At 48.2% G+C, this 19348-nt stretch overlaps 3 protein-coding genes across 5 annotated transcripts in view; 1 reads left to right on the top strand and 2 right to left on the bottom strand.

Moving 5' to 3' along the window:
- Nucleotides 1-400: 400 nt before the first annotated feature.
- On the top strand, nt 401-6558 carry sde2 (SDE2 telomere maintenance homolog (S. pombe)). The gene is made up of 8 exons (XM_063477156.1): nt 401-764; nt 1636-1738; nt 1815-1926; nt 3768-3937; nt 4016-4151; nt 4637-4774; nt 4855-5386; nt 6109-6558. Exons 1-8 carry the CDS (start codon nt 660-662, stop codon nt 6316-6318), a joined length of 1506 nt encoding a protein of 501 aa, XP_063333226.1. The 5' UTR covers nt 401-659; the 3' UTR covers nt 6319-6558.
- On the bottom strand, nt 6420-12584 carry mtif2 (mitochondrial translational initiation factor 2). Its single transcript, XM_063477155.1, has 14 exons — nt 12359-12584; nt 10954-11134; nt 10702-10825; nt 10264-10435; nt 10015-10175; nt 9583-9759; nt 9306-9445; nt 8931-9055; nt 8651-8855; nt 8004-8256; nt 7789-7929; nt 7378-7542; nt 6863-7003; nt 6420-6786 (listed from the first exon to the last, which is right to left on the bottom strand). The coding sequence occupies exons 2-14, from the start codon at nt 11110-11112 to the stop codon at nt 6617-6619; spliced, it is 2133 nt and encodes a 710-aa protein (XP_063333225.1). The 5' UTR covers nt 11113-11134; nt 12359-12584; the 3' UTR covers nt 6420-6616.
- Nucleotides 12585-13181: 597 nt separating this feature from the next.
- Nucleotides 13182-19348, bottom strand: part of LOC134629639 (echinoderm microtubule-associated protein-like 6) — a 25399-nt gene continuing 19232 nt past the window's right edge. For all 3 annotated transcript variants that reach the window (XM_063477152.2, XM_063477153.1, XM_063477154.1), the window contains 11 exons: nt 18697-18870; nt 18201-18409; nt 17962-18119; nt 16769-16883; nt 16496-16684; nt 16247-16419; nt 16006-16168; nt 15746-15849; nt 14710-14863; nt 14532-14632; nt 13182-13693 (listed from right to left, as the gene is read on the bottom strand). In XM_063477152.2, coding sequence (XP_063333222.1) covers nt 13669-13693; nt 14532-14632; nt 14710-14863; nt 15746-15849; nt 16006-16168; nt 16247-16419; nt 16496-16684; nt 16769-16883; nt 17962-18119; nt 18201-18409; nt 18697-18870 — 1565 coding nt within the window. In that variant the 3' untranslated portion in view covers nt 13182-13668. The remainder of the gene's footprint in view (nt 13694-14531; nt 14633-14709; nt 14864-15745; nt 15850-16005; nt 16169-16246; nt 16420-16495; nt 16685-16768; nt 16884-17961; nt 18120-18200; nt 18410-18696; nt 18871-19348) is intronic.

Below are 19348 nucleotides of genomic sequence, written 5' to 3'. Positions count from 1 at the left end.
CATTCTTTTCTATTTCTTATTCTACTTTTATTCAAGCACATACACACACACACACAGTTTGTGTGTGTGTGTCAGTGTGTGTGTGTGTGTGTGTGTCAATCCAAGTAGACTTTTATTATCTGCCCAACAATATACACTTAAGTATACAGTGGGATCAAATATCTTCCTCCTGGATCAAAGGTGCAAACTGTGAAAATAGAAATAAGATAAACTAAGAATCAGTCCAACAGTGTTGTGCTTGAATAAAAGTAGAATGAGAAATAGAAAAGAATGAGAATAAATAAATACAATAGTGCAAAACTGTCTTTTCAATGCTTTATAAATGAAACCAGACAAGATTTTAAAACCATAAAACATTCCCATGATGTAAAAGCAGTTAATTTATAAACGTATGCTTGTTGTTTGATTTCTTCTTCTGCTTGTTTGACCCCTCGCTTGTGTCTTTTACCTAATTGTTACTGCATGAAACTGAGACCATGAATCACATTATTAGCTCACGTGACGTGGGCTCAGTGCACTCCGGATCAGCAGGTGGCGCTGTATATCATTGTACATCTGTACAGTAACAATGAAGGCATTGTACCACCGCACGTTTTAAGTCAGAGAAGAAAAACTCAGCCAGTAAGAAGCGGAGGAACTGCGCACGAGCGTTGTACAACATGGAGGTGTCGGTGAGCGGTTTGGGCCGCAGAGGTTCTACCTGCGTGTTTCCGGTCGGTTCTGTGGTCAGGCACGTCCTGGACCGGCTCGTGCCGCTTCCGGAGGTGAGACTGAGACGAATTATCCGGGATAACCCGGGTTAGCGTGAGTTAGCCCGGGTTAGGAGGTTTAAATGCACTCCGGGTATCAGTGTTAGCAGCTGGGCTAACGTTAGCATATAAAGTGTTTTGATGCATGCTTAATCTTCCAGGTAAGTACATCCCGCTCATCTGGACGTAGCGTCACTCATGTGAAGAAGTCACCTGGATAAGTAACGAAACGTTCCTCCCACTGAAACCGCTACGTCCAGGTGAACAGAATCAACCTGTCGGCGGTTAGCATATAAGCTATAAGGCTAAACTCGGCATTAACCTGTCCCAAACGAGGTCAGCACTGACAGTAACCTCAGGTTTTATCCAGAGGAGGCTGAAGCAATCACGAGTTTAACCCTTTCACGCGTAGTGGTCACTACAGTGGACAGCTATTCAAAGGCCTTTTCTTGTATTTGTGTCAGTGTTGATGGTGTACTTGCACATAAACAATACACACGGTGTGTATTATTTATTCGTTTGTCAAATTCTTAACTTAAACTGTCCACTTAAGTGGACATGTAAAAACCTCTTTGAAAAGTACACGTTTAAAAAATGAAGTTCAAAAATCTTTTTTCATTTCTAAAGATGAATAAAAATCCTGATTGAGGTTGTCATAATTCATGCATGAAAGGGTGAATCACTTTGACTTAAATCCATAAAATCAGAGCCTCAGGATCAGCCCTGTTACGATGTACTTCCTGCCAGCTATTTGTTTAGATTTATTCCAAATTAAATAAACCGGAGGTGTGTTTGTGGGAGGTTCAGGTCGCAGCTTCAGGGGATGTGAAGATGATCGAAGGGTTCATCTCAGAAACATTATCTCAGCGGGTTTTCGTGTTTCCAGGATTTCTACGTCACCAGAGATGGGCGCCGGGCACACCTGGACGATCCTCTGGAGCATGGAGCTGTCTATCACCTGGAGCTCCGCCTCCTTGGAGGGAAAGGAGGTCAGTAAACGGGAAGTAGCTTCCAGTTTTCCTGCTGCAGAAGAGCTGAAGGAAACTTGTGAAATGTGTGTTTTAGGGTTTGGTTCGATGCTGCGCGCACTTGGCGCTCAGATTGAAAAGACGACCAATCGAGAGGCCTGCAGGGACCTCAGTGGGCGGAGACTCAGAGACGTCAACCACGAGAAAGAGTGAGACAAACACACTGGAACGGAAATGTTTAGCTGTGATTTAGATCAGACAGGAAGTGTTTTTGTAGTCTTTAACGTAGGGCTGGGTTTTGATTATCGATTTATTGATTAAAATCGATTCTAGCTTGGATAACGTGATATCGATTCATTAAAATCCTGAATCGATTTTTTAATACAAATTTATTTTGCCCGAAACGCCAGAATCTCAAGTTAAACCTCACAAAATTTCAACAACCACCAAACAGCTAAAACAGTAAATGAGAGCAGGTACACGGATTCTGCACAGAGACGTAAACACAAAGCGTGGACCCGCCGACGCATCAGAATCAGTGAGATGTCGCCTTTCTCACCGACGGCACGGACACGGTCGGGGCTGAAAGCTGACAGCTCGTTGATTCTGATGCGTCGGCGGGTCCACGCTTTGTGTTCACGCCCTTTTTGCGCTGATTCTAAAGCTGTTAGTTTGATCTCTCTCCAAACAATATTGACCGAACCAGCAGCAAAAGAAGATCCAAACTACGCTTCACATAAACATCATCATGAATTCACTCTGACTTTTACTGTTTTGCTTCATTTGCCTCTCTCTCTCTCGCTCTCTCTCTCTCTCTCTGTACTTCAAGAACAGTTTCCCGTCTAAAAATCAGTTTTCTTCATTATTCGCTTGCTTGTTACGCACAAGTCTACAGTTCTTACAGCGCTGTCGGCCGCTGTTTTCTTTCCTTTTACTTACTTCCGAAAAGAAAGTCTAATTTCTGCTGTTCAATACTGAACAAACTTAAACTTTTTAAAATTATGCAAAATGCAAAACGTTGTCTCTAATCAAACCTCTGTAACTTTGCTCTGCTTCACTTCAGCAGCATCAGGTAACGTTCAGATGCTGATTAATGGTTTTCTTTCGTTTTTGATCTACTGCAGAATATTTTTATAAAATCCCAGGCCAGGAAAATGACCTTCATGTTTTTCTGTGTTTTATCTTCAGCTACTTTGACACAAAGGCTTCTGCTGTGATGCTCACACCTTTGATAAAGTCTCACAAGTGTCAGCTTTCTTTTTATAGATATAAAAATATGGAAATGTACTGATGTATGATCTGAATTATAATATTTCTGACTGTCTGAGGCAAAATTTCCCCAAATCGATTCGGGACCTTGTGAATCGGAATCGAATCGATACTAGAAATCAGTGACGATACCCAGCCCTAGTTTAAACATCTTCCAGTAAAATCTGTGCTAAATGTAATGAAAGTCTCACCAGCAGGTGGCAGCGTTCAGCCAGAAGGCTCAATAACGTCTGTTTACATGATGTTTTCGTTTTCCCGAGCTCAGCGTGGAGACACCTGTGCAAACACCACTCCTGTCACGCTTTGCTCCGCCCCCTGCTTCCTGCTCTGGTTTGCTGTTACGTTGGCAGTAAACATATTGAGATGTTTGGAGCCAGTTTAACAGATTTGATGGCTGTGCATAAAACATGATGAGAACAGAAACGCTTTGAACTTTATTTATACAGCAGTGTCCAAGATGTTGTCCAGGTGAGCGCACTTAAATTTCAAGTGTCTGAAAACAAGCTTTAAAACACCAGAAAGACTCTGAAAGGTGAATTTTCTACAGTTGATGAAAAATATTCAGGTTAATTATTGATGATGATTCTGCAGCAGCTGCTGCTGTAAGCTCAAAGCGCTGTGATGTTGGGCAAGGTCTGCAATTTTGTGACCGCAGCTCACACCTGTCAAACAACCATCTATCTCACCGTCGAGGTCACTTCCTCCTGCAGTTTGTGGGTAGAGTCTGATTGTGAGCGGACGGTGCTCACTGCAGTGACATGTCTGTTCTTCTGTGGTGCAGGATGGCGGACTGGCTGAAGAAGCAAGCGGAGCGCGAGGCAGAGAAGGAGCAGCGGCGTCTGGAGCGCTTGCAGAGGAAGCTCAATGAGCCCAAACACCAGTTCACCGACGCAGAGTACCAGCAGCAGTGCCACGACCTGTCCGAGCGACTCGAGGACTCGGTGCTCAGAGGTTGGCCGCGCTGCCCAGCTCGCGTGGTGAGAGCGCGAGGTCGCACGTGTTTGACGCCAGGTGTGTTTCCTGTTGCAGGTCTGCAGGCTTCCTCCAGCAGCCAGGTGAAGGTGGACGACATGTGCGGCGCCAAGAGGCTGAACTCTGATCAGAGAGAGCAGCCTGCGAAGAAGAAGACGAAGACGGCAGGAGGAGGAGGAGGAGGATGCTTCTGGTGAGTCTTTAATGACAGGAAGAGTTAAACATGGCAGCTGTTACGCGATCACTCAGACAGGGAACGAGAAGCACGCCGTCGGCGGCGCTCTGAGCTACAGCGAGCTCTGAAGGGCGAATTATTCTCGATTATTGTCCTTGCTGAGACATCAGGTCATTCGCTGTGCGAGCAACACCAGACCTCGACAAATAAAAACATGAGGTCAGCAGCCAGGGAGGTTCTGATTGGCTGAAACCCAACCAATGAACCAGTTGAATCCTGTGAGGTCACGGCAGCTTCAGTGACCTCACCGATCACCAGCACAGATTCTTGTGTTCTGAGTTCAGCTGAAGCGCTCGCAGCTCGTCTCTGATGGTCAGCATCCGTTTACGTGATCTTCTGTCGGCTGTATTTGTTTGGAACTGCTTCGTCTGTTACCTAGCAACAAAATGTGGGAAGCTGAGAAGGTTCAGAGTGAAATTGACTGATCATGCTTGTGCTCACAGGACGGGGCTGGAGGAGATGGACGAGCTGATGAGCTCAGATGATGACGAGGCTCCGTCCACATCCAGCTGTGAAACTGCTGCTGCCATCGCTACCATGACAACACGAAGAGAGGCGGCAGAGTCTGAGGAGGGTAGCAGGTAAAGACCAGAGAGCGCCGGGGACCAGATCCACTGTCATTTAATGATGTCTGAAAGGGTCTTCTTTCATCCTCAAACAGTGGAAGCACCAGAACCACACAGATCCCCAAGGAGACCTCCAGAGACCAGACTGGGACACCGTCAGAGGACCGGGACCCTGAGGAGACCTCCAGGGACCAGACTGAGACACCGTCAGAGGACCTGGACCCTGAGGAGACCTCCAGGGACCACACTGAGACGCGCTCAGAGGACTTGGACCCTGAGGACACCTCCAGGGACCAGACTGAGACACCGTCAGAGGACCGGGACCCTGAGGAGACCTCCAGGGACCAGACTGAGACACCGTCAGAGGACCGGGACCCTGAGGAGACCTCCAGGGACCAGACTGAGACACCGTCAGAGGACCTGGACCCTGAGGAGACCTCCAGGGACCAGACTGAGACACTGTCAGAGGACCTGGACCCTGAGGAGACCTCCAGGGACCACACTGAGACACGCTCAGAGGACCTGGACCCTGAGGAAACCTCCAGGGACCACACTGAGACGCGCTCAGAGGACCAGAACCATCCTGGACCGTCCAAACCATCAGAGTCAAGCGGGCCGTCTCAACAGGTGTGTACCCGATGAATAAAGTCTGAAATTTTCAGGATTAAAGTTTCTGATGAGACGTTTAAGGTTAATTTTAAAGTCTGAATTATGTCATCACTGAGCTGTGGAGGTTTTCTTATTGCTGCAGCATTTTGGATCTACTGAAGGTTTTTATGGAGTTTCTAATTTTGGAGCTAAATAGAAGAAAGCAGTCTTACATATTTGTTTAGTATGTGCGTTGGAGTCATTTTTGACCAGGACATGTCCTTCAAGGTTCCTCACAGTGTTACTGGAGGCCAAGGTAATGCCATCCAGAGTAAGAATCTGGTTAGATACCATATTTCTAAGATTTTCAGGGCCGAGTACAATAACCTCAGTTTGATCTGAATTAAGAAGCAGAAAGTTAGCGGCCATCCAGGTCTTTATGTCTTTAAGACATTCCTGCAGTTTAACTCATTGGTGTGTGTTACCTGGCTTCATGGACAGATAGAGCTGGGTGTCATCAGCATAGCAGTGTAAATGTATGCTATGTCTTCTAATGATGCTGTCTAAGGGAAGCATGTATAATGTAAACAGAATTGGTCCTAGCACTGAACCCTGTGGAACTCCATAATTAACCTCCGTGTGTGAAGAGGACTCTCCATTTACTTGCACAGATTGGAGTCTATTAGATAGATATGATACAAACCACTGCAGTGTGTTCGAGCAGTCAAATGTTGCGATCATTAACTCTTGTTGTTTTTCAGCAGCTGGATTTGCTCTCGGCATCGTCTGTCGAGCAGCTGGAGTCTCTGGGTTTGGACGTCTTGAAAAAAGAACTGATGTCTCGTGGGTTGAAGTGTGGGGGAACGCTGTCGGAGCGCGCTGCTCGACTCTTCGCCATCAGAGGACTGAGCGCAGATCAGATCGACCCGCTGCTGCTCGCCAAACCGACAAAGCCCAAGAAGAAGAAATGAAACGCTGAAAGTGGCGTGTTCAGCGTTCCTTCGAGTGTGAGAATATTAATCACGGAAGACATTTAGACTTTTTCCTGATGTGAGATGAGCTTTCTGATTGGTTCAGACAATCACATGTATATTTTATTAGAGGTTCTGTCCAGTCAGAAAGCAGGACGTTCACACACGTCTGTGCTTCAGTTTGAATTTAACCACTTCCTGTTCAGCTTTTAATAAACGTCTGAAACTAAACATCAGGTGTCCATCTGTGTCTGAGAGTCTGTGATAGAAGCGCTGTGCAGCAGTGCATGATGGGAGTTCAGAAGCCGGGGTCCCAGGAAGTGACCTGCGGCGCCTCCACCTCCTCAAAGCACACGATGATATCACCGGCTCTGAAGTCGACGTCGCCGTCAGCCGATAGGCCGCACTCCATGCCCGCCCTCACCGTCTGCACGTCATCTTTGTGGTGCTTCAGTGCTGCCAGAGAACCTGCGGGAACATCAGGAGTACGTTAGAACAACACGGTCCGGTCCTGCTCCTTGAGCCCAGCTCTGGTCTCACTCACCCTCCCACACTGTGTCCCGGCCTCGGATCAACCTGAACCTGAACCGTCGGTCCAGCTGACCTTTCTGAACCCGACAGCCAGCCACGGGAACCTTCTTCTTTCCCACGGTGACATCAAACATGGCGACGACCGACGCCTCACCTGCACCGGGGGGACAGGTTATGTGCGACTGATATCACAGGTTCATCTTCCTCTGACATGTGATCTAAGGGGGTGTGGCTAGAAACAAACTTAACATATCCACACTTTGTCTCTGCTTCGCGCTCTGAGCGTGCTCACATTAAATGACCTCTGTGAGCGTCACGTGCTTCAATCAGATGATGATTAAAAACATGGTAGAATCGTCTGAGACGCAGAAACGCGTTTACCTGGTGGCCATAAGGCGGTAAAATTTCAGCTGATCCTACCTGTTACCATGGTGATTGAGCAGGGACAAAACGCTGACTTTGACACTGATACCCCTCAGCTCCACCTGAGCTCAGTTGTGGTCACGTGACCGTGTGGTGCCGACTCACCTGTGATGTTCTCGGAGACGAGCGGTGGCAGTTTGGCGCTGAGCTCCTCCTTCAGCTGATCTACCAGCTTGTAGATGACGCTGTGCAGGCGCAGTGGGATGCCTTTCCTCGCTGCCAGCTGCTCGATGCCACGGCTCGCCGCCACGTTAAAGCCATAGATGGAGCCTGATGGCGAGACGCAGCCAGTCAGGACAGTCCACACTCAATGTTTGAAGGTGGAACAGGAGATTTTTTTTTTTTTTTTTTAAACTCGGGTACCCTGTGATGCATTCACAGACACTCTGTAAGAAGGCGTTCTCTGATCTCAGCTTTAAACCCATCATGAAATCACACTAAACCAACCGGCGGTCAGAAGAATCTGCTGCACACAAAATGAATAAAAACATCTGGAATGGCGTCCTTCGCTCGTACCTCCAAACATTTCGGCCATGTTGACGTCGTTCTCAGAGATGTCTCCTATGCCGAAATGGACCACCTCGAGCTCGCACTGCTGCTGAGCGTCGTAGCTGTCCAGGATGTTCAGGACGGCCTCCACCGAGCCATCCACGTCACCTGGGGTCGACGGTTGTTCAGTTAGAGTGACATCACAGTGGGCGGAGCCTGTTTGAAGCTGGCTCAGTGTGTACCTTTGACGATGAGCGGCAGGCTGAGCTGGTCGCTTTGCATCCTCTCGCTGGGCCTCGTGGCGAAGCGGGTCTTGTTGGCCCGGTAAAGCGCCACCTTCCTCTGCCTCCAGCTCAGGTGGGATAGCCCCTCCCTCTCCCTGCGGTACTCCTCCAGGTGGAGCTTCTGCTTCTGCTCGATCACGCTTTGCTCCTCCTGCAGTTTCCGCTGCTCCTCATCGTGACTTCTCCACTCCACCACCTCCCGCGCTCGCTGCTGCAGGAGCCAAAAGAGGAAAGTTTTTATTGTGGAAGGGCGCGACAGGAAATGGTCATCTCTGACCCACAAAGGAAACCAACGACCAACAATCCACAGTCTGGATTTTTATTTAAACGTCACAGAAAATTTAAAACCAGAGCAAAAAACTCCAATGAAGAGCAAAGTTTGCAAAGAGGAGGCAGAAAACGCCGACGTCCTCGAACGTCACACCGAAATGTTCTGAAGAGATTTTCAAAGCAAACTTAATATTTCTCATTATTTTATTACTGTAGGCTAAACATCAGCTGAGATGAACACAGAACCTCTGTCGGATTTATTGTTTAATAAAACATTTATTCTATTTCATGTGAAGTGATTTCAGTTGGGCGGAGCCTGTTTATATCCCACTCACCTCAGACTCCACCTCCAGGATGGTCTCTCCAGCTGACGGCTGCTCCTTCCAGCCAACCACCTCCACCGCAGTACTCGGCCCCGCCTCCTTCACAGCGCAGCCGTTCTCATCAAACAGGAAGCGAACTTTAGCCCAGGATTTCCCAGCAACCAGCACGCAGCCTCTCTTTAGCGTCCCCCGCTGGACGATGGCTGTCGTGACCGGGCTAGGAAAACCAAACTGGTCACACTGGGTCTGTTTGACTCTTTCATGTTTCCAGTAAACCAGAGTAAGGACTTACCCTTTGCCTTTGTCAGTCCTGCTCTCGATGACGAGTCCCTCCACGGCGCCGGTAGCCTCCGCCTTTAGCTCCAACACCTCTGCCAAAGCTACTGTGGCCTCAGCCAGAGCCAGAAGGTTATCACCCTGACAACGTCATCAATGACATCATTAGTTTACAGCAACAACAGGTCGACTGTAATGATCTCATATTTTAATGAAGGCATATTAACTGCTTTTATTATTTAATGTATCCACTTGTTTTATCCTTTAACCTGTTCTGTTGTACTAACTGATCAATAGGAATGTTCTTGGTGCATTGCATTGTGGGAAAACAACGTGATGTGTTGTTTGATTTAAAAAAAAAAAAAGTTTGTGGATTTATTGATGAGTTCACCTTCAGAGCAGAGACGTGAATCGCCTGAACGTCTCCCCCGAACTCCTCGCAAACAACGTCGTGAGCGAGCAGCTCCTGCTTCACCCTCTGAGGGTCGGCCTGAGGCTTGTCACACTTATTCACCGCCACGATCACGGGGACTGAAACACGGACGAACAGCAGAATCAGCAGTAGAAGAGCAGAAAAACAAAATGAACAGAAATCCAGTAAAAGCAGTAGAAACAGGGCGGAGCTTCGTTCTGAGCCCTTGGCTGTGACTGTCAGGTGGAGCTCCCACCTTTGGCTCTCCTGGCATGCTCGATGGACTCCACCGTCTGGTTCATGACGCCATCATCAGCTGCCACCACCAGAATGACGATGTCGGTGGCGTTGGCTCCACGGGCTCTCATGGAGGAGAAAGCGGCGTGCCCCGGAGTGTCGAGGAAGGTGATCTTCTCACCTGTCGGCAGCTGGACTGGAAGAAAATATCCGAGAGCGGGAACGAAGCTTCAGGAAAAACTTTACTGTCTGTAAACGAGCACAAACCTGAAAACGCTGCTTATTAAAACAACGTTCAATAATCGATCAGCAGAGTCTGATAACAGATTTTATGATTCAATGAAATTTTCTTCTGTTTGCTCTTAAAGTTTGTCTTTAAAAAAAAAAAACCTTGCTTGTTCCGTTTCCTGTCGTTGGTTGTGTTTAAATAAAGTTTAAAACGTGCTGTTACCCAGGAAAGCCCCGATGTGCTGCGTGATGCCTCCGGCCTCTGTGGACACGATTTGGCTCTTCCTCAGGCTGTCCAGCAGCGTCGTCTTACCGTGGTCCACGTGACCCATGATGGTGACCACTGGGGGGCGGGGCACCAGGAGGGTGGGATCAGCAGGCGGTCTGTGAAGGTTGTAGGTAACGGAGAACTTTATTTTGTTACAAACCACTGAGACGAGTTACATACATGTGATCAGAGACTTCCTGTCACCTCCTGCAGGCGTCCCTATTGGGTCGCTCTCTGCTCGCGCTCAGTTTGGCCCATCTGAACTTCATCCCTGACCGTGTCACCACCTCTTTAATCCATCGTTCCTCCAGAACCGTGTCCTTTTCCAGAGAGTCCAGATCCACCGACGTGTTCAGCAGAGCCTCCAGCACGTGGTCTGAGATTCAAATAGACCTTTATTTAAAACAGCTTCCAGCCACAGACAGTTTAAAACATCGACATCGCTCCAGGGTCGGACAAGTAGGTGCACGAGGAGGAGCCTTAAACCGGCATGCCGTCTAACGGCCACCAGGTGGTGGTAAACTCATTGACCCATTTTTTGGAACCAAGACAGGGAAGGTCAAACGCTCATCTTGAAGCTTCAGTGACCAATGGGAAACATCAAATAGCTCCGCCCACCTGTATACTGTCTATCATCCTTACCGAAGTCTTTGTTCATGGCTTCAGCGAGTGCAGCCGCCGTCATCCCCTGTCGGATCTCAACTTCCTGTTTGTCCACTTTGGGTTTGACCTTCTGGGTCTTCTGATCTTTCTTCTGACCTTTGACCTGCAGTTAAAAATGATCTTTATTATGACATGCTTCATTTTTTTCCACTTAAAACTTTATTTGCACAGATGAAGGAACTGTAATGCTGCGTCTTCGTTAATGAACATCATCAGGAGGAAGAAACTCACATGCTTGAAGGCGAACTTCCTGTTCGGTTGGCAGGTGAGGAGAGAGTCGGCGCTCCCGGCACGGCAGAATAGGGCCGGAAACGGGAAGTTACTAAACAGAGCTGGGTCTGCGTGCACAAGCCGCCGGGTACCCCGCATCACCGAAGACATCACACTCATAGCTGCAGAGGGACAGGTGAGCCTAACGTGCGAGAGAGCAAACATCTGCAGGTAAAACGTCATCACCATCATCATCATCATCTGGAGGCGGTCTCATTGTGACCAGCCATCGATCCTTTCACTCAGGAGTGTGTCTGTTCCTCTCTGTGGCCTCACAGCCCACAGACTCTGCAGGTAATATACCTGCACACATCCTGACAAGCAGCAGCCAATCAGGTGAGTGTCTGACACACACTGTTTGGGGTATATACAGTTCTATATCTAATGTCCTCAGCTGACATTTTTAAAACACCCACCCTCCACGTATGGTTGTCCAGTCCTCTGACTAAAGCAGCAGCATATAAAGTTTACACATTAAACATGGTGAGATGAAAGCTGGATGCAGGTGGTGGACTACATCTATGCCGAATTAACCCGAGTGCTCTAACACATCAGGAACAAATGTTTACATTTTGTTCTGAAACATCTCGGCACCACAAATCGTAAAAATGTGTTTTTGTAATGAAGTTTGGAGCAGAGTTTACGGAGTACGTTTACGGACTGACACCGGAGGATTCAGGAGGATAGGTTCGTTAATTCAGACGCCGAATGTGAAAGTGAGACTTAACAGTTCAAACCGATAACGAAGAATCATCGATCCGTGGAAAACATAAAAACTAACAGCTGTGTTTGTGTAGCTTGGCTGAACTTCCGGTGTTCTGACAAACCATCCTACTTTGGCAAAACGTCCTACCGTAAGTAGTTTATGCACATTTGTGCTGTCACAGAGTAATTCCAGCACCAATTGAAGTAGGTATGACGGTCTGCCACTTAACTTTGCCCATCAGAGTACGCTTGTAGGTCATATTCATATAGCCAGAATGGTTTGCCACTTCATTTTACCCGTTAAAGTATGCTTGTAAGTAACATTCACAAAGGTAGCATGGTTTGGCACTTAATTTTACCCATCAGAGTATTTTTCTAGCTCAGATTAACAAAAGTAGGACGATTTGCCTCTAAATTTTAGCTGTTTAAGTATGCTTGTAGGTGACATTCACAAAGGTAGGATGATTTCCCACTGAATTTCGTGTTGTGCGCATGCGCAGAAACAACGGGTAGGATGGTTTGCCAGGTAGGATGGATTCCCAGAACACCGGCTTGCAGAGGAATACACTGATTAAAGAAACGTTTAATCAGAGCCGAACGTGAAAACTGAACCGAGCAGCTCACCTAAAGCCTCAGGTGTAGTTCGTGCACGTGACATTACCTGGCAGCGTTTCTGAGTGACGTTTGGCTCTGCCTGACGTCAAAACCGGAGGACGTCGGAACTACAGTCAACTCAAGCCAGCAGCAGAGCGTCAGAGAAGGGAGCGTCACGGCACCTCACCGACCCCGACATCCGCCTCCGGTCGTTCTGGTTTTCTCTCTTCGCGCCGTCCACTCAGCTCATCGTGAAATACACCTGCGACAGGGAGCCGCCATGACAGCCAGCACACACACCGGAAGCACTTTGGTGTCTTCTGTTAGGTTTGCGTGTTGCTGCCCTCCACAGGTCAGGCAGGTGAACGGAGACGGTTCAGGACAGCTGCAGACTCACCTGTGTCTGCATTATTATAATAAGACTAACTCACCTGCTGTGCTTTCAGTCAGTTATTCAGGTTATTGTACTCGGCCCTGAAAATCTTAGAAATATGGTATCTAACCAGATTCTTACTCTGGATGGCATTACCTTGGCCTCCAGTAACACTGTGAGGAACCTTGGAGTCATTTTTGACCAGGACATGTCCTTCAATGCACATATTAAACAAATATGTAAGACTGCTTTCTTCCATTTGTGCAACATCTCTAAAGTTAGAAATATCCTGACTCAGAGTGATGCTGAAAAACTAGTTCATGCATTTATTACTTCCAGGCTGGACGACTGTAATTCCTTATTATCAGGAAGTCCTAAAAACTCCCTGAAAAACCTTCAGTTAATCCAAAATGCTGCAACAAGAGTCCTGACCGGTCCTGATGACCTTTGATCCCTCTGTGTGGGGTTCCAAGAAAAGTGTTTTTATTATCAGACAAACAGCAGAGAGAAGACAGCGCCATCATGTGGATGTAAATATTTATTTTCTACCTTAATAAATACATTTTCTTCATTTCTATTTGTTCTGTTTTGAGGTAGAATCCTTTTTCTTTTTAAATAAAGTTCCATACAAACTGTTTTCTACTTTTTTCCCTTTTTAATAACTAGGATCAAACACAGATCCATTTTCCTCTTTTTTATCTTCTTCATCATCATCTTCTTCTTCTTCTTCTGACAGGACACCATGACAGTCTGATAGCACCACTGTTATAAATAAAGTTGTATCAAATGTTTGGTCAGAGTTTGTGAGAAAGGCACATCCCGACAAACCAGACACGGCTACACGACACAGCTACACGCCGTCCACGGGTCACAGCGACACGCCACAACAGCAGGAAACACGTCCTCACATTAACTGTACAGCAAGAGGTGAACTCGGGTCAGAGTTCAGACCGAGGAGTCGGGGGAGCAGCATCAGAGGAGAAGAGGAGGAGACTGCAGAGACCTCACTGACATTTCCACACAAACAGGCTGCAGAGAGGAGACGAGACACAGACAGCAATCAGTTACAACCAGCCAGTCTCAACCTTCCTTTCAGAGTAGGCGCGTCAAACAGCGAGCAGATCATCTGCAGACGAACGGCTTATTGGAAGAGTTTCAGTCAGGTTTCAGAGCTCATCAGTCTGGATTCAGGAGACAGACACTATCTCTACTTTTAAGATTCAAACTTTCCTTTTTGCTAAAGCATATAGTTAGTGTTGGACCAGGTGACCCTGAATCCTCCCTTAGTTATGCTGCAATAGGTGTAGGCTGCCGGGGGATTCCCATGATGCATTGAGTTTTTCCTTTCTCACTCACTATGTGTTAACAGACCTCTCTGCATTGAATCATATCTGTTATTAATCTCTGTCTCTCTTCCACAGCATGTCTTTATCCTGTCTTCCTTCTCTCACCCCAACCAATCACAGCAGATGGCCCCGCCCCTCCCTGAGCCTGGTTCTGTCGGAGGTTTCTTCCTGTTAAAAGGGAGTTTTTCCTTCCCACTGTCGCCAAAGTGCTTGTTCATAGGGGGTTATATGATTGTTGGGTTTTTCTCTGTATCTATTATTGTCGGGTCTACCTTACAATATAAAGCACGTTGAGGCGACTGTTGTTGGTGCTGTATAAATAAAATTGAATTGAAAACGTACATCCTGAAGGTCCTAAACCTTTTTCCCTGTGAAATATTAGAATTTCGTCTCATTTAGATCAAGTAAAAAAATGAACAAACAAGCAAAGCATCAGTTTCCTGTCTGAGCTGTTCTGCAGTCAGTTTTCTGCCCACGTTTGGCTGGTTTCACTCAAAGATTTGGTGTAATTCAGGCCTCACCTGCAGTCGCTGCCGCCGGCGCTGATCACGTATTTATCATCGCAGGAGAAGCGGATGTTGGTCACGTGAGCCGAGTGGCCGAAGTAACGCTTGTGCTTCGCCTGGAAATAAAGACAGAAGGTGGCGCTCAGTGTGAGCTGAACCTTTCAGTCATTTCTCATTTTCGGAGCTCACTTACAAATTTTTCGGCGCAGGGGAAGTCGAAGAGCTTGATGAGGCCGAAGTCGTCTCCGGTCACCATGTTGACTCCAGCGTGAGAAACGCAGGCACAGTTAACGTCGGCCTTCTCGGCGTTACGAGGCCAAATGCCGACAACCTCGTCCCCCACGATGCTACGAAAACCAAACAGAAACGCCTCCGTCAGGTCGGTCGCACCTTAAATGAGCTCAGGAAGGTGGCAACGTTTCTGGAACTAGTTCCTGTTTTTTATTCATGAAAAGTTCCTCCAGCTTTTCCTGAACCCATCCCAAATTGAATCCGTGCTTCCTGTTTTTAGTTCAGGACTCCATGGCGACCCAGGGCTGGAGGACCGGAGCTGTGCTTCTAGGATCGGTCAGATTAGGTTACGATTCCTCAGGCCTGACGAGCATTTGCTGTTGCTCAACATCAGCCTGGAAAGAGTCCCCTTAGTTCCCCTTCCTGTCTGCTTTCTAGGATATGTCAGTAGACCTTTGCTCTGCAGGTGGTTCCCAAACCTCTGAACTTGTTTACTTCCCTAACAAAGGCCCGGCACGAGGGAACCCCACCACCAGAGAGGGCCCTGATTCCTCTGCATCCCATAAAGCAGGGGTTTCAAACTGCAGTCCTCGAGGGCCGCTGTCCTGAAACTGTTCCATGTGTCCCTGCTCCAACCTGAATACAGTTAGCAGGTCATTAGCGAGAGAATAGGACCTGACTGCACGCTGAGGCGGTAATTCTTGATTCATGTTACAGCAGCTCATGACTGAATGAACACAGTGCAATAAAAGCACATTTTTCCAAACACTTACTCAGGTAGGGTTAGGGGTTAGGGGTCGCCACCCCGGCATGCAGTCAAGTTCTATAGAGTCTTGCTAATCGCCCACTAATTGTATTCAGGTGTGTTGCAGCAGGGACACATGGAACAGTTTCAGGACACCACCCCTCGAGGAGTTTGAGACCCATACATGGTCTGAGGCATTCCCACAGTGGTGTTAGCTAACATTAAGCACAGCAAATCAACTGTTCTGCCTCACCTGGTCCAGGTTGCCCAGGTGATCCTGTCAAGGACGGGCTGATCCGTGATCAGCTTCCCTGAGGGAACTTCGTGCACCTGCCGGGTGTAGGTGCTTGTGGACACCTGTGAATAAATCAAGACATTGAAAACTAGCTCTCGTCTGACAGAGCTCTCACCCACAAGGAAAAGGTCAGAGGTCATAACAACAGATCCATGTGTCATAACTCAGCACGTGTCTTCTTAACCTTTAACCTTTATTTAAGAAGGAAGTGAGAGTACCTGGATGTGTCTGCTGTCAGCAGAGAAGTCGATCTGGATGACACACCCGGGAATGTCCTTGCAGTAACCAATCCGATTAAGCGACGGCCCGAGAGAGAGGTCGTAGAAATCCACAGCGCTTTCAACTGAGCCCACCGCCAAGAACCTGTTATCTGGACTGAACCTGAACAAAGAAATCCAGAAACTGGAGTTAGTCCCAGAAGTGTTAGAGGCGCCTGTTCATGCTGATGCTCAAACCCACCGAATATCCTGGATGGCCACGCTGCGGTCTCTCTTCTTGCCCCAGACGGTGAGCGAGTTGACCAGCAGGACGATGAACTCCCCGTTCTCCATGCCGATGGAAACCATTTCTCCGTTGGGACTGTAGGACGTGCACTTGGCAGGATGGCCTAAACTCACCTTGTTCAGGAGTTTCTAAGACAGAAAGCAGGATTAAAGGAACACGCCGTACCAGGTGAGGTCGGCAGCACACCGTAGTTCAACCCCGTACCTTATCAGCCAGGTCCCATATTCGGATGGTCCCGTCATCGCTGGCGGAGATGAAGACGTCTTTGAAAGGGTGACTTGTCAAACCCCAGATCCCTCCCTGAGTGTGTCCGTTGATCATGGTGTTGGAGGCAGCGTTCTTTTCTCCAACCTCTATGATCTCCCCATCCTTGGTTCCCACCAGGATTTTACCCTGTCAGGGAGTTGGAGGTTACTCTTCCTGTCACAGGAACCACAATAACATCAAACACCACCTTCCACAGTGTGTTCTTCACACCTTTCCTCTGCAGACAGATCGGACGCTCTCCACCGGTTGGCCGGTCTCCAGCTGAAAAGCTCGGCAGCGCTTCATCTCCTGGTCCCAAAGCTTCACAGCACCACCCTCTTTGGTCCTGATGAACAGCAGCAGACAGCAGGATTTCATGTTTTTTATATATATCAAAGGAATCCAGAAGAAGGGTACATCCCTAGAATGGATCTGTCTGAACCCTCATCTTCACCTGGTGTAACCTTTAACCTTTAGCCATGCTCGTGGCCGGTCCACACAGTTTAACCAACCACTGTGCCGCGGCAGATTATCTGATTCCACCTGATTAGTACTCTAAATGACCGGCGTGAGTAACAGGCAGAACAATGGCATTCTCTTCCACTAGAGGGCAGTACAACTACCTGCTCTAATTCAATGGGTCACCAACTGCCAGTAAAACAGAAGAAGAAGAAATTACATAATCGTCACGCTGTGAGACGACGCAGCGCGTAATAGCGATAGATAAATATTTGAACAGAAACAGCAGTCAGTCTGACCTGGTCCTGGAGAAAACTCCGACCCAGATGAAGGCCCGAGCAGGAGTCGTGGTCAGAAGAAAGCAAAAAAGGTCAACTGGGGACAAACTGAGTCCGCTCTGCCTGGTGCTCGGGGAGAAATGATCGATATGCTGTCTGTGACATTTTTGTTTGGTGGTGTGCTGTGGGATTTTTCATATGAGCCGTGCTCTAAAAGGTGTGGAAACACTGGTTTATAGAGACTGACGGAGCCACGGTGGCATCACCCACGGTGGCATCACCCACGGTGGCATCACCCACTGATTCAGGAAGCCATCGTTTAGAGCATGGATTTTATTATGAGCTAATGCTAGCGACTTTTGTTACCACAGACTACATGAAAGCATCAGTCAGACAAAGATTAGCAATGTCCAACCAATCACTGCGCACTAAACCTGGAGCTCCGCCTCCTTGGACCGTCTGTTAGTAAAAAAGCTCCAACAGCACAAACACGGTCCAGAGGTCCAGTTCAGGTGAAGCTAGCAGACAGCTAGCAGCTACAGCTACTTGTGTCACCATCCACCTGTCAGTCAAAGAGGCCACGCCCCTAATAATGCAAACTTTAAATGATTGGTTGAACCTGGGACCATTTTTTTTAATTAACACCAAAAGCAGGTAGGTCAGCATCTTCAGGAACTGCAGACTCACGGTCGCTCCTTCCCCCCGGTAACGATAAGGCCGTCCCTCAGAGTGGTGTACATGGTGAAGACGGGACCGCTGTGCGCCTTTGCCACCACGCGCACCAGGAAATGCTCCCGCCACACGTACACGTCTCCGTTGATGGCGCCAGTGAATGTCAGGTTGTTCTGAGTGAGACAAACAGCGATTTACCACAAATCCGCAAACACCACAGCGTTACATAAAAAAGCAACGTCAGCATTTCTTACGGCGCCGAACGCAACAGACAGCATGGTCTGCATGCGGCCGTCCTCCACCGAGCCGATCACGCCTTTCTTGTACATGAGCGAACCTCCAACCAGAGTCCAGAACTTGATGTGTTTGATTCCCACCGACACGAACTGGGTGTCAGAGTCCGGCCGGAACTCCACCACGAAGATCCGCTCAGCGTGGCCGCCCTTACTCGTCACCTTGGTGCCTGACGGACAGGTAAGAGGTCAAAGATCGTACCCATCTATGTCACATACTTTGTCTTGTTTGGTGTGGAACAGATGGTCCAAACAATAACATTTCCCCCCTGAGGCATCATTGGTCACAACCTTCACCCTGAACCTCAGACTGACCCGAGTCATCATTAATCGTGGGGATCAGTGTTACCTGTGTCAGAGCACCAAGAGCTAATCTCTCACTCCATCCAACAAACTGCCAGCAGTCAGAAGCTGAGAGCATCTCACAATCGTTCATCTGATGAAAGATGTCGGGTACCTTCCTGCCACCTCCACACTGTGATGGTGTGTTCAGGCTCCACCCCCACAGACAGCAGCAGCTTCCCTGTAGCGCTGAAGTTAACGTAGCCGACGCCTTTAGCGTGCGAACACCGCAGGATGGACAGTGTCTGCTTGGTCATGGCATCCCACACGTGGATGGACGGGGCGAGGCCTGCGAGGAGAAACCAAACCGTAGAAACCACACAACTTCACAACCACAGAACCGAGGTAGGAAGTACCAGGACCTGAACATCCAAGGACCTGTGGACCACAGGACTGAAACACCAAACAACATGTGGGACCTACAGCTGAGCTCCTCGGCATTCTTCAAGGAACAGGAGAAAAACCTCAGCATCTACAGCATCGAGAACAAAGGAAAAGATTTAGCAGGAAGTGGGGCAATGAAAGGAAACAAGGAGCCAAGGAATGAAGGATGGTAAAGAGGCCAAGGAGGCAAAGGATGAAGGACCAATGAGGGAGTTGTGGGAGCTGTGAAATGGAGACGCAGTGTCGTGGAACGAACTTGGATGGATGAATAGACCTTATCCCATTCAGGATCTTTGGGTACTTCCAGCGCCTGAGTTCGCATGCTGGGTCACGGAGCAGCGCCATTCAGAGTGTGGAAATTCAAAATGGCTTCTTTCAAACGA

Source organism: Pelmatolapia mariae, linkage group LG6 (assembly GCF_036321145.2).
Source record: "Pelmatolapia mariae isolate MD_Pm_ZW linkage group LG6, Pm_UMD_F_2, whole genome shotgun sequence".
Taxonomy (NCBI): Eukaryota; Metazoa; Chordata; class Actinopteri; order Cichliformes; family Cichlidae; genus Pelmatolapia; species Pelmatolapia mariae.
The sequence above is the reverse complement of the archived record's forward strand: the minus strand, read 5'-3'. Positions and strand labels throughout refer to the sequence as shown.

What these genes read in the sequence shown, in the direction of transcription:
- sde2 (XM_063477156.1), top strand. Translation starts at nt 660, where the DNA reads ATGGAGGTGTCGGTGAGCGGTTTGGGCCGCAGAGGTTCTACCTGCGTG. An exon ending in GGCTCGTGCCGCTTCCGGAG is followed by an intron (nt 765 to 1,635) that starts GTGAGACTGAGA and finishes TCGTGTTTCCAG; the next exon opens with GATTTCTACGTCACCAGAGA. An exon ending in GAGTCTGAGGAGGGTAGCAG is followed by an intron (nt 4,775 to 4,854) that starts GTAAAGACCAGA and finishes ATCCTCAAACAG; the next exon opens with TGGAAGCACCAGAACCACAC.
- mtif2 (XM_063477155.1), bottom strand. Translation starts at nt 11,112, where the DNA reads ATGAGTGTGATGTCTTCGGTGATGCGGGGTACCCGGCGGCTTGTGCAC. An exon ending in CCTGCCGCTCATCGTCAAAG is followed by an intron (nt 7,930 to 8,003) that starts GTACACACTGAG and finishes CGTCGACCCCAG; the next exon opens with GTGACGTGGATGGCTCGGTG. An exon ending in CCGGGACACAGTGTGGGAGG is followed by an intron (nt 6,787 to 6,862) that starts GTGAGTGAGACC and finishes ATGTTCCCGCAG; the next exon opens with GTTCTCTGGCAGCACTGAAG.